At 34.5% G+C, this 13,806-nt stretch overlaps 1 protein-coding gene across 1 annotated transcript in view; it reads left to right on the forward strand.

The window, feature by feature from the left end:
• The window catches only part of LOC107680191 (glutamate receptor ionotropic, delta-2-like), a 415,350-nt gene that overhangs the window by 348,544 nt on the left and 53,000 nt on the right, over nt 1-13,806 (forward strand). The window contains exon 13 of the mRNA XM_016475981.1: nt 11,574-11,676. Coding sequence (XP_016331467.1) covers nt 11,574-11,676 — 103 coding nt within the window. The remainder of the gene's footprint in view (nt 1-11,573; nt 11,677-13,806) is intronic.

Here is a 13,806-nt window from a genome sequence, read left to right on the forward strand (position 1 = left end):
GCAAACTGAGCAATGTTGGGACAGTGTTTACACTTTTCAGGGAAATCAGCCTGCTAATGACTTACTTAATGTCTCTGCACATTAGACTCTGATAGGAAGTACTTTAACATTGAAAAAATAAAACAGCATTTTTAAAGGACCTTTACAGAACTTTTCCTAGTTTATATTTATGTCCTACTTTTACACCGTTTTCTTTGTGGCATTGACAGGTGGTCATTTTTTATGCCATTTCAAGCTGGTGAAAAGTACTGCTTCATTTGCCAAAGGTACACTCAAGCATAGAATTGTGCAATGACAGCAAAGGATGGTGAGAGGAGCCTGGGCATGCCCAAAATCCAGGCCATCTCTGTGTTTATTTAGAGCGTTTATAAATCACAAGATAAAAGAGAATTAACGCTAGGCTTTTATATGGGTCCCTGTGGACTAGTATAGAGAAAATGCCCCTAAAAAATAAACAAACAGCTTGGTTGATGGGTTTTGTGGCTTTTTCAGCATACTAATTAACACCTTTCCCATCTGTATTAAACACAATAACCAATGTTTCTCCTCAAGTGGTAAAATGAAGTAATTTTTCTTGTCGGTACAGACTCTGAAATTATATCACATTTATTGATTCTGAAAATGAGAAACAAACCAGTGGAAGTAGAGTATCTGCTGAATCAGTCGTTCTTTCCTTAAAAGATTCTTTCATTCTGCTGAAGTCATCAAAAAGTGAAAGAAAATTTGTGGGGTTTTTTTCTCTCCAAATTTCAGATATTTGTATGCAGCTTCTGAGTAAACTGACATCCTCTACGTCTTTTTTAGAGAACTTCAATGACTTTTGATGAAAAGCAAGAGTGAGAGCATTTGTCCATAATGTAATTCACAGCCAGTGCTCTCAGCTGTGCTTTTTTTAAGACAAAGCTCCAGATGACTCGACTCACATCCTCACGTCAGAGATGTGCATAATATCACACTAGATTATCTGGTTTGTTGTAGTCATGCATTATGTATTGCATCTCTTTCCTGAGTACCCACTACATGCATTGAAAGAGATCTCTCTGTGAAAGCTCACTTGTTTTTCCATGCATTTCAATGTCTACTTCTGTCAAGTGCCTATGCCTTTATATCGCAGCATCCCTTTATTCTCACAATCATATAATTCCAAGCAAAGACAGAAATTCTGAAATTGCAATTTCATGAGAAAATTACTTTAATTTAATTTAATGAGGAAAAAATGTGAGGAAACAAATGTGACTTCATTTGGAAACAAGACATCTCTTAATATTTTTTTTATTTTCGCAAACAGGAGCTGCTATTTAAATGGGGTTTTTATGGCTTTGTTGTTTTAGCTTATAAGCAACAGGTATATGAGATGTTAAATGCTTGTCATATCTCAGGTCAGATCGCAGTGTTTGTCAAAATATGATTTATTTATTTTTTAGGCCTAGTTTTCACAAGTTTTAGAAAACTTACATATTGTCATCAATGCTGTTTAAGTATTTATATACTATTTATTTTTTCAATTAGCTATTATTTTTATATTTTCATTTTTCATTTTAATTTGTTTAATTAAATTAAGTGGTAGTAATTCTGTATTGTTTGTGTTCTTGTTTTGTATTCTTGTATTGTTTACGTTAAGTTTGTTTAATTTTGATATGTGCTTTTGTCATTTTTATTTGTTCTTTTTAATATTTCTATATACCATTTATTTATTTGTTTGTTTTTTTTGTTTGTTTGTTTTATACAAAAATTTGAAATTTTGACTTGACAATTCAAAGTTTAAGTTTTTTATCTAATTTATATTTTAATTTATTTCAGCTTCATTTAAATGATATCCCTTTAAAGCCCTGTTCAACTCATATCTGAAGGTGTTACATCACAATTCATATGTACAGTGGGTATAGAAAAGAATCACCCCCTTTAAAATAATCTAATTTTGTTGCTTTGCAGCCTGAAATAAAGACGGACACAGTTTTTGTTTTATCCAGCTGTATTTACTCAGTGCAACTTATAACATCCAAGTGAAAGATATAACACCAACTTGTAAAAAAAAATCAAATCAAATAAAAAAACAGAATCACTGAATTGGAAAAAAGGATCACCCCCTTGTGTCAGTATTTTGTTGAACCACCTTTTGCTTTAGAGGGCAGCAGATTTTCCTCAAGAATTTGACGGTATTTTGCCCCATCCATTTTTCCTTCTATCTTGACAAGTGCTCCAGTCCCTGCTTCAGAGAAACACCCCCATAACAGGATATTACCACCTCCATGCTTTACTGTAGGAATGCTGTTATTTGGATGGTGAGCTGTACTGGATTTCCGCCAGACATATTGTTTGGTGTTGAGGCCAAATAATTACATTTTAGTCTCATCTGCCTCAGAATCTTCAAGGTGTGTTTTGGCAAAGCTCAGTTGTGACTGCACGTGGTCTTTCTTTAGTAGTGGATTTTTTCTTGCAACCCTCCCATGCAAGCCACATCTGTGAGAATTTGTGATATTGTTGTCACATGCATGCACACAATGACCACTCTTTCTCATCAATTCCTGCAGCTGCTTCAGAGTTGCTGTAAGCCTCTTGATAGCCTCTCTGACCAGTTTCCTCCTGGCTCTTTCATCCAGTTTGAAGCGACGTCCTGAACCAGGGAGGGTGTGTGTTGTACCAAATCCTTCCACTTCTTAATAATAGACTTTCTTTATTTTTTTATTTTTTTTAATCCATCTCCTGACTTGTGCCTGTCCACAACTTTATTGTATTGCCTTGCCACCCATAGTTGATTGTTTGCTGCAGTTGCACTACCAAGGACTGAGATGCTCCAGGAAAGCTATTTTCATGCTGAGTGAATCAAAATGACCACAGCTCATCACAGCTGAAAGTCAAATGGATTTGTGTGCCATTGAGAAGGTGATTAGCAACACTTGATTGAGTTTACAAGTCATTTTTAGGAGGGGGTGATCCTTTTTCCAACTCAGTGATTCTGTTTGTTTTTTTGTTTTTCTGACATATGTAAAAAAAATATTTTTTTTTGTTATAAAAAAAAAAAAACTGTCCGTCTTCATTTCAGTCTTGATTATTTTAAAGGGGAGTGATTCTTTTCAAAACCAACTTATGATGTTAAAAAAAACAAAACAAAAAAATAAATAAATATAAACCGCTTAAATATGAAATTCATGTTCTCTGAGGTGCTAGTCTACTGTTGTAACCGAGCTGGATGACTGTATCACTCCTGACAGTTTGCGTGGGTTAGCAGGTCAGCCATGTGTTTAGTAAACAGCCGTGTCTAGATGTGAATGCTGTAACCTAACCATGAAGGAATTCTTACTTGAATAAGGTCAGATTTAGACTTGTCATCATATTAAAATACAGCCTAGAACGTATTTAATTATAGTCTAAGCTCATTACAAAGTCTGTAACAGCACATATAGCCACACACTGGTGACTCAGTAATTATGCAAACACTTTCAAGTAGCCAAATCATGCACAAAGGGTGTTTGCATGTGTGCATTTTATCTATCAAGGGGGCAACAGAAGGCAAACAACCCACAAGTTGACTTCTACTGTGTGAAGTACGTCATGATACACTCCTACAATATCTAATGGAATTAAATCACATTATGAGGTCTCATATGGAATTACATATGGATTACTCAAGAAAATGTGCAGTGGATTCAAGTTGTCAATTTATAGACAGGCATCTTTGTGGGGCGTTTCATTAGCATAGTTCCAGGCTGAGGCGGTGGCACACTGGAGAATCTGTTTTAAAGCTTAATTTTCCATTTTACTACATATCTTTAGGAGAAACAGAGGTGTGTGTGTGTCTGAGAAAGAAGAACATTTATATCTGTCTGGCCCTTTTCAGTATCTTTGTAATATCCTGGATAAAACATAAGTTATTGGGGAGTATAAATGTAAACTTAATGCACTCTAACATAACATTCAACTAGATTTTGGCCTGCTCGGCTGGTGAAAAGACAAAGCTATTGTGCACGATTTGTACAGATTGAACTTGACACATGCTGTGTTTTGCATTACATGCAGTACTATCATAATTACAATACCTCCTAGCAAATCATGCAGATTTACTAGGTATGTGGGTGTACATACATATTTCATGATTACATGTGTGTGTATGTCTGTGTGCGTGTATATGTGACCTTAGGTCAGCATTTAACTTGAAGCAAAGTTGACAGTCGAGCTTTTCGAAAGCAAGCAATTTTACATGATCTAGTGAGGACCTCTGTATCCAATTTCTAAAGTAGATATATTTAAGAAAGTTTTATTTGTGTTTTCGTTGTTGTTGTTTTTTTGTTTTTTTTTTTCGATTTCTTTTGTTTTGCTTTGTTTTGTTCCCAAAGTTTAGTTTTTCAGCTCAAAAAGAAGTCAAACAGAAAGTCGTGACAGTGTGTCCTCACACTAATGTAGTGTAAAAATAAAAAAAATAAAATGACAGCCAGATATGACAAGATAAAAAAAAAATGTGGCCACTTTTAGAGAACGTTAAGGGTGGATAAGGGAACATGGAAAGCAGTTTGTGTGTAGCATTTTGGCTCTTCAGACAACATCATTTCTAAAGCACTTTCTCTCATTCTGACATGCATCGTGAACACGTCCATCTGTTCAGGGTTCTCAGCGCTTCCCTTGACACAAAACCATTTATTTATATAAAAATTAAATTTGAAGCATCAGATGTTGTAAAACGGCGAGCTATAGTAATACACATATATTTTGATTGGGAAAACATGCATTCATGTTTCTATTCTGTTTGTATTCATATAGAAAATTGCTGAGTAATCCTTTCTAAACCAGTGTTTTTGACTTCTTTTTTTTTCAGTTAAAACATTTCTTAAAACTTCTTTAAAAAATTTATATATATATATATATATATATAAATATGTATATAAATATGTATATATCTTATTATATATATTATATATAAAACATTACTAAAAGTCTTTATATTTGTTTTTAAATTCTTAAAACATTTTTGTCAAAAACAATTTTTAAAATATTTATATATTTTAAATAAATTACTTTTGAAATAACTTCTTTTTTTTACTTTAAAAAATGTAAACGTTTTTTTACATTTATATTCTTAGCATTTTTTTAGTGGGGGAAAAAACTATTTGCCAATGATGTTAAAATAAATAAATAATAATTCTTGCTGGAAAACAAGACTGAAAATACTTGAGAGAATACTTAATTAATGAAATCCTATTTGACTAGCGAGTACCGCCGTTGGCAAGATGGCTTTGAGATGTACATGTTGGCAAGTTCTCTCTGAAAATATTGTTCCGTTGGGGGGCGGGCGTACTGTCCGCCTAAGCTCTCCTTCTTTGCCCTTTTATCTTCTACCCGTGTGTATATGTTTCTCGCACCATATGTCTGAACCCAGCATGCTAGCTTTGCTATCTCGTAAGCTGTGGCTAAAGAGATGTGTTCGGAGGTGCACCTCGTGGTTTATTTACTTTTATTTTGATGATTTACAGTGTGAAAGTTTCAGAGTGGCTGCGTGCTGCGATAGCAACTCGGCACTCAGGGTTGCACTTCAGAGCGTTAAACTGTGTGCAAATTGATGGCAATATTTGCCAGCGAGCCTCATAATGGGATAGTTGATGGCTTAAATAAATAGCAGTCATATACTGTACACACACACACACATATATATTTACACACACCCAAACCTGGCAGGTCTGGTGTGGTGAAAGGGGAATAAAGGTGACATGCTGCAAGGGGCCACGCTCCAGCGAAACGATTAACATGTTTTTCCTTAAGTTATTTATCGCCAGAGTGCTTTTGAAAAGAAAGGAAATAAATAAATAAACTAACAGCTCTCATCAGAAGCTACAATCTCCAGCTCTCAAGGTGCTGCAGAGATTTAAGGCTTTACAAGGGAGCAATGTATAAACCTATGAATGTTCAGCACCAGTGGTTTCAAAGGGCTTATTTTAAGTTGCTTTAACTGCTGAGAAACGACGAACCGGAGAGGTACATTTTCAGGTGGCTCTGAAGAAGCCTGAGTTTTCAAAACAGGGAGAGAAAAAAAAAGAAAGTAAAAAACAAGAATTTTTAACAACCTTATTTCACCCTTTTTTCAAGAACATTTCAGACCCAAGACATTTTTGTCTTTTGAACTTTTTTTTGTTGCGTATAAACCATGAAAAGACTACAGAGATTTTCATCTTATCAACAACAACATAAATCTGGGACTGTTTGAAGTTTTTCCTTAAATCTGCTAATTTGAAAAAACTATTTTTTTTCTCACTTAAAGATGAATGCGTGTAGTTTCTGTGCCACAAGCGAAATTGTTGTTAAACAGAATGGTGGGGGGAGGGATTTATTAACATTTTCAGATATCTTTCATTTTTAAATTTTTAGTTTGAATTTTATGTGCTCATTTTTATTTTATTTTATTTTTATATTTCTATATATAGGTAATTTATTTTTATTTTAGTTTTTGTAATTTTACAACTTTCCAAGGCAACATTTACAATTTTCATTGAAGTTTTTCAGTTATATTTTATTTCAGCTTACTTTCAATTACTGAAAACTATTTTTTAATGATTTTAGTTTCAGTTAACAATATCAGCACTTTCTGTAATCATTCCGGGAGCATTTTCTTAACATGTAATAATAAATATTAATGATGTAGTGATTATATATTAATTCATCCAAAGATTAATGTTCATATTCTTATTGTGATCATAATGTCTTAATACTAGGATTTGTTCAGTGTTAAACAGTAAAAGTCAGCAGGCAAGTGCTTCGTATCCCATCCGTCAAGATGTTTGGAAAGAAACCTTGTGACATTCTTGGCCTTCTTCAGCCTCTCTAGTAGAGTGTTGATGAGATGTGTATGCACGCATCCTCAGCTATATTTACAAGGCTTCTAACAGCCATGAAGGGCCCTTGACTGTTTCATGGCAACTTGGGCCACTTGGGAATCCACTTAATTCGGAGTGTTCTGGATGCTCAGATCCTGCTACTGGGAATCAGAGTCCAAGCACACAGCACCAAAGTTATTTGACACTTTGAACATCTACAGAACCTTGAACATATGACATTTTCATGCAATTTTTTGATTGGATAACAAATTATATGCAATTATTTCTTAAAAATAGCTATATAAGAAAAGTAAAAGTTTTTTTTGCACAACATGCACAAACATCTCAGACACTACAGAGAGACACATTCCCTCTTTACAAGCTTTTTGTCTCCCTCATACATGCATTGTCTCTGTTTCTGTCTCTCAGTAGGTGCTAGCTCACAGCGAGGGGTTGAGAGGAGTGTGTAGCCCCTGGCCTGCTGCTGAATCAAAAGCAAGCAGCGAGAAACCTGCTGGAAATGGGGCTTGCTGATTTGATGTGCGTGGCAGGGCTGCTTTGAACCCCAGTTGCTGGGTGTGCAGATAAAAGCTACATTACCGTCCTGCTCATTTTCTAAAGATCAACATCCCGCAGCCACAGAGAATGGTGTGCAATCAGCCTGCGCTAAAGCTCCGGCATGCCACGATTCATTGCCAATCATATCTGATAACAGTAGCCTGTTCTCTGGCAGCCCTACCTCCTACTAATGTTCTGCTTACTGCCGGTCACATTTCAGCGCAGATCATTACCAGTGCAGGACTGAACATTCTTCATCAACATGGCCTTTGGCAGGGATTCCCAAACTTTTCTGTCAGCTGAACCCCTTTGACCTAAAATATTTCCTTTAAAAAATCCCCTGAGGTTTTAAGTTAGTATTTCAATAATTCAACAGCATTTGAATGTTACGGTCCCAATGTAGGTTAATGTTCATATGTATAAAATTACTAAAATATAATAAAATAAATAAAATATTTCTTCATCTTTTTTTATTGTACATCTTTATGATTTAATTAGTTAGCTTTTTATCAACTCATAAACCCCCTGCAATAATCAAGATTATTAACTAATCGTAAAAAAGTGTTGACTACTGAATTTCATTTAGGTCTGTTTTCCCTGCATCACAGTTGTGTGCATGAATGCAATGGCCAATCAGAGCTGTTTGATTTAGATTATAATTTAATTTATTTGTTCATTTGATTACATTTTCTAAATTGTAGATTATAATCAGTGATTACAACTAGTTCAAATCAGCATCATTTTAACAAATGATTTAAGTTTCATGTTTTAATTTTTTTTACTTCTGTTTGCAGTAGCACACAAAAACACATTTTGAAGAAATGTCACCTGACATTCTAAAAGAAGCTTTAGAATCCAAATGACGTAATGTGATATTGCATGCTTATAATGTAGATGGTGTAACACCCAATTTCTCTGACCTGAGAAATTGAGGACGCTATGATCAACAAGGTGTTGACGGTGTAAATAAGAGGTTTATTCTGCAACATGGCCGGCTTTTTTGATTATAATGAGAGTTCAGAAGTCAGGGCTCAAATAGCTGCTCTGTGTGAACGTACAGCATCAGTGATAATGCCATAGTCACATTGCTTGCTTTTGGTTTATGATCTTTTCAAAATTTGAATAACACTTTTGTATTTAATGATAAGATGTAGTTCAGGATCACAGGTTTCATCTTGTTATGGATGTGGGCAGAGAATACGACATGCCGTTTTTCTGTGTTTCTGTCATAATCGTTCAGCCCTACTCTCCCCTAGTCAATCTTGTATTTGTATTTGAAATAGTCATATACTCAACCTCTGCTATGCTGCGTCGTGCACAGAGACACATTTTTGGGTTTGTATCTTTACACGCCAGCACAATCTTTCGGGAGGTTGGTTGAAGTTTACTTTTTTCCGGCTCGCTTCATCTCATAGAATTATTTTAGCATAAAATGTTCTGATTAATCCTTAGCACAGTATTTTGACACTTTTGCCTTTTTTATATATCATTACAGTAATAGTTCCCTAAGGGGTAACTCCAAACTTCAAATTTAGCTGGCCTCCTGTAGCTGTGTTCAGTCTAATTTATATAAAGTCTCAGACTCATTGTTTTGTACATTCATGTGCTTTAGCAAGCTCCAAGCCAGAGTTGCTGCACCAGTATGAGCACTTATCTAAAAACTGTTTTTTTTTTCCTTAACTGTAGTTATAGAAAATAGTTTTCCTTCATTTATCCTACTTACTTCTGTAACATATTTGTTTCACGATATCAGAAGTACTGTAGATTACAAACCTCTGTTATATCTCCTATCTTCACTCAAATGTATATTTCATTGCACTACCAACCGGATTCTACCATGATCTTCGTTTTGAAGCGCTGTTGAATATGTAAATGAGCTTTTTAGTCGATTGCCTTGATTTTGAGCAGATGTTCTCACCGAGAACTCTTACAGATGTTGGTTTTGTTTGTGTGATTATTTTTCAGTTCACAGATGCATATGAAGATAATCAGTCAAAATTTCAGCCTCATTTTATTTAGGAATTAAAGTTTCATTATTCAGTAGGGGGGGAAAAACTTACTTTTTACGTAAAAACTAAAATCTGATGGACATATACTGTAACTGAGCTGTCTGATAACAGGCTGTCAAACCACAAAAAGCTTTTATCATCTGTAATTATTTTTTCTGTCTATTTTTGTCATGTAGTTTTATATTGTTTAACATATCACTGAGTTCCTTGAAAGGGCTGATAAATAAAATATATATTTTATGATTATTATTCATAGGTATTCATTCTGTACTTTTTGTATGTTTGGACAATGGACATTTTGCCGAATGCCACTCTTGACCAAGAACAACATAAAAAGCTTACTTGAATAAGCTAAAATTCATTTGGATAGACCTGTGGAGTTCTGGAAGAATTGAGTGTTTATTGGTTAGAAAGAATAAAAGATTCTGCACAAAATGTGACTTTTGGGGGTTGATTAATTTTGTGCATAAATGTTTAGAGCCTATCTATCTGTCTATCTATCTATCTATCTATCTATCTATCTGTCTATCTGTCTATCTATCTATCTATCTATCTATCTATCTTTCAACAACTTTACATTCTTGGAATCATTCAAATGTGTATTAATAAACTTTCTATAATAGTTTACTGATGACTTTGTGGAATTATTTTCACAAAACTTTGTTCTCTGCAGCAAAAATGTCTTGCAAGGGGCTTGATTAATTTAGATAGATAGATAGATAGATAGATAGATAGATAGAGTATTCACTGACATTTGTTTAAACTGAAGTCCAACATCTCTGAGGTTTACATAGCAGATGAAGGAAGCGGTGCCCTTTAAATAGGACACTCCCAAAACTTAAAGTCTGATAACCCAAGAATTATGATTATAAGAAATGTGTGGGCCAGCTTGCTCTCGTGAACTTGTTTGCTGAAATTAAAATTGCAAAAAGTTTATGTGGAGCAGAGAGTACACAGCCTGCGGGACGTATGTATGCGAGTCATCTAAAAACTTTCTTTAATAAGACAGCTCATCTCGGTGGACCCCCTACAGAAAGAGAGTTGTCAGATACCTTATTGAGTGCTGAAATGCTTGGCACTTACCACACAAAGCTGGAATGATGCGGGAAGCCACAGGATAGATGAGACTAATTTTTTCTAACAGTTTTCAGTGTAGCTGCAAGCCTTGAATTGTGCAGATCCATCATTATTGTGGTGTGCGGTACTTTTAGAGGAGCCGCTGTCTTTTCTGGCTGTTGAATTAGCAGGAATCTGAAATGCAGACTGAACAGATGTGCTTTTGCACTGACTGTGGTGACTGGGGAAATGTAGATTTGACATTACAATTGATGGCCTTTTTTGTCTGACTCAAAGTGAGGTTTTTTTCCATCGTTAAAGGCTCAGTTGTTTGGATCTTGCACACCCGGATACCTCCATTTGTTTCCAGTCTGTGAGAGTACTGCACTACTAAAGATGAAGCCCTTTTTATTCAAATTACATACAGAAATATACTGTAACGATGCATTTTACAATACATTTGGAAGGAGACAACCATGACATATTATTTCTTGAGGAGATGCTGACCATGTTTACCTTCATCAGTGTTTTTGTCCTGTTTTTCAGTTAAAAAAAAAAAAAACTAAACATCCAATTATCATATATATTTATATGTAAAAATTTCATTTTCGGATATATTTGCTGTGTACACTTTTATAGAGAGTGAGAGCGCCAGAGAGAGAGAGAATTTGGATTTTATATAGAATATGTATAAAATTTTGAACATATTACATATATTTTTAATACATTTTTAAATACATTTTTATGTATATACTTTTAAAGAGAGAGAGTGAGAGACAGGGAATATGGATGTAATATACGTTATTAAATATGCATTATAAAAATGTAAACCTTTAAACATATTAAATATATATTATCTCATTAAATATACAAACATAATTAGAGAATATATCTTGAATTAAGTTTTGAATCACAATTTACTTGCCCATTTATTTATTTATTTATTTATTTTTATTCATTCATTCAAATTTAACAAAACTGGCACCAGAATGATTCTTTTAATCCATAATATGATGAACTAAACTAGGTTTGGCTGCCAAATTTATCTTTTTTTAAATTATATTTTAAAAGCTCACACGTATGATGTAATTTCAAAGATGGCACAATCATCAGCTTTATTTGTTTGCTCTTTTCTTCTGTTCCTCTACAGGTGGTGAGGTGCCCTACACGACTTTGGCTACAAGGATCATCTCCTCCTACACGGCAAATCTGGCTGCTTTCCTCACCATCTCCCGCATCGAGAACTCCATTCAGTGAGTGCACACATTTATTCAAAGCGGCTAGCATCAAAGACTGTAATCATCTGCACAATAACAAAACAACAAACAACTTTCTTTAGCTTTCGATCTTCATCTCAGTTAAATGTGTTGTTGTGTAGTTTAAGCATTACTAACAAAGTTTTATTGTATTTGTATAGGAACAGTATTAATTGAGCAGCATTCTTCAAGTGAAAACATCTTTCGTGTTCTTAGGCTACAATTAAATAAATAAATAAATAATCTAAAAAAATATTCAAATCAGAATGTGTCTAATATAGTCCAGACACAAACTGACAAACCATGTGTACATAAATACTCATGAGACATCAACACATAGTTTCATAGTGCTCGGACTCTTGCTTCACAAATCACTTAACACTGTGTGTGTGTGTGTGTGTGTGCGTGTGTGTGCGTGCGTGTGTGTGTGTAGAATATCTCCTGGGGACATGCAAACTCCCTGTTTTAATTTCCTGTGGCACAAATTAGATCTATCATTCCAGTGAGAATGATGTCAGACAGCTCTGAACCAGTGATTCATTTAACCGCCTGGTTGAGTGCACAGAGACAGACAGAAAACAGTGCTTTTTTCCATTTTGAAAAGGTAATTTTTGTAGTGTATTTCTAAAGGTAAATTTCATTTGAGATGAGGTGGTACATTTTAAACCAGAGCGGCTGCTGCTCTTCCTGTTATGAAGATCATGGCCTTCTATTATTAGTATTCAGAAGTCAGGAATATGTTGTTTCTAATAATACTAGTAAAAAACACTTTATTTATGTGACGGGTGGGTGTATAATTGGTGACGAATCTTGTCAAGCATCAAAAAACAACAAATTCTGAATGTTATATGAGAGTATAACTTGACCATTTGAAACAGACTCAAATGATGTCACTTCCTATTAGTGTTAGGTGGTGGTGGTTTAAGTGTAGATCAGAATAAGAACAAAGGTGAGTTATCCTGTTTTGATTAGAATTATTGTATTATTATTTATTATTATTTGGATTATTTTAAATAGTTTATTTAACTAGCTATATCAAGTAATTCATTTTATGTCATATGTAAGGTTTTTTTTTTTTTTTGAGGATCATATTTGATTTATCAGGCTTTTATGGCTCATACAGTATGATATAGAATATGGAGCTCATAGGGGGAAAAAAACATAATACAATGATGATTGAGAGATGCGCAAATTAACGTTCCTCAAAACCCTGATACATCATATTTCATACTCAAATTTTAACGTTTCTTTAAAAAAAAATGATGTATCGATATTCAAGCAAACCTAAGTTGATTCAGTCCAGTAAGTGTTCATCTTTAAATATTGATTAAATATCTTTAAATATATAACAATATACGAAGTTATCTTGGTAACAATTTACAATAAGGTTCCATTAGTTAATGTTAGTTAATGTATTAGCTAACATGAACAAATAATGAAAAATATATTTAATAGAGTATTTATTAATCTCTGTTAATGTTACTTAACGAAAATACAGTCGTTCATTGTCAGGTCATGTTAATTCACAGTGCATTAACTAATGTTAACAAGCACAACTTTTTTGATTTTAATAATGCATTAGTAAATGTTGAAATTAACATTAACTAAGATTAATAAATGCTGTAGAAATATCGTTCATGCTTCATTCATGTTAACTATAGTTAACTAACGTTAACTAATGAACCTTATTGTAAAGTGTTACCACTATCTTATATTTACTTTATAAAAATCTTTATAAAATTTACTTAAAAAAAATATTTCACACAGAAAGCTGTGACAACCTGAAGGTGGACACTTTTAGAATTATGTGAGGTCTTTTACTTTGGTTTAAAAAAGTCCACGTGCCTCATAACAACCAACGGGGAGGGGTGGTGGGCGCTCTGGAGGCCTCTCAGGACAGGCTTACAGGGACGGACGGCCTCCAGGGCGGTAACCGTTCCGGGACCCATGGCGGATCAGGCAGACTAGGGAGCCATGGCGGATCAGGCAGACTAGGGAGCCATGAGAAGCAGGCAGACTAGGGAGCCATGGTGGAGCAGACGATTCAGGAGGCCATTGCGGAGCAGACAGTTCAGGAGGCCATGGCGGAGCAGACAGTTCAGGAGGCCATGGCGGATCAGACAGCTT

This window comes from Sinocyclocheilus anshuiensis, unplaced genomic scaffold (genome assembly GCF_001515605.1).
Source record: "Sinocyclocheilus anshuiensis isolate Anshui unplaced genomic scaffold, SAMN03320099.WGS_v1.1 scaffold13, whole genome shotgun sequence".
In the NCBI taxonomy this organism is placed as follows: domain Eukaryota; kingdom Metazoa; phylum Chordata; class Actinopteri; order Cypriniformes; family Cyprinidae; genus Sinocyclocheilus; species Sinocyclocheilus anshuiensis.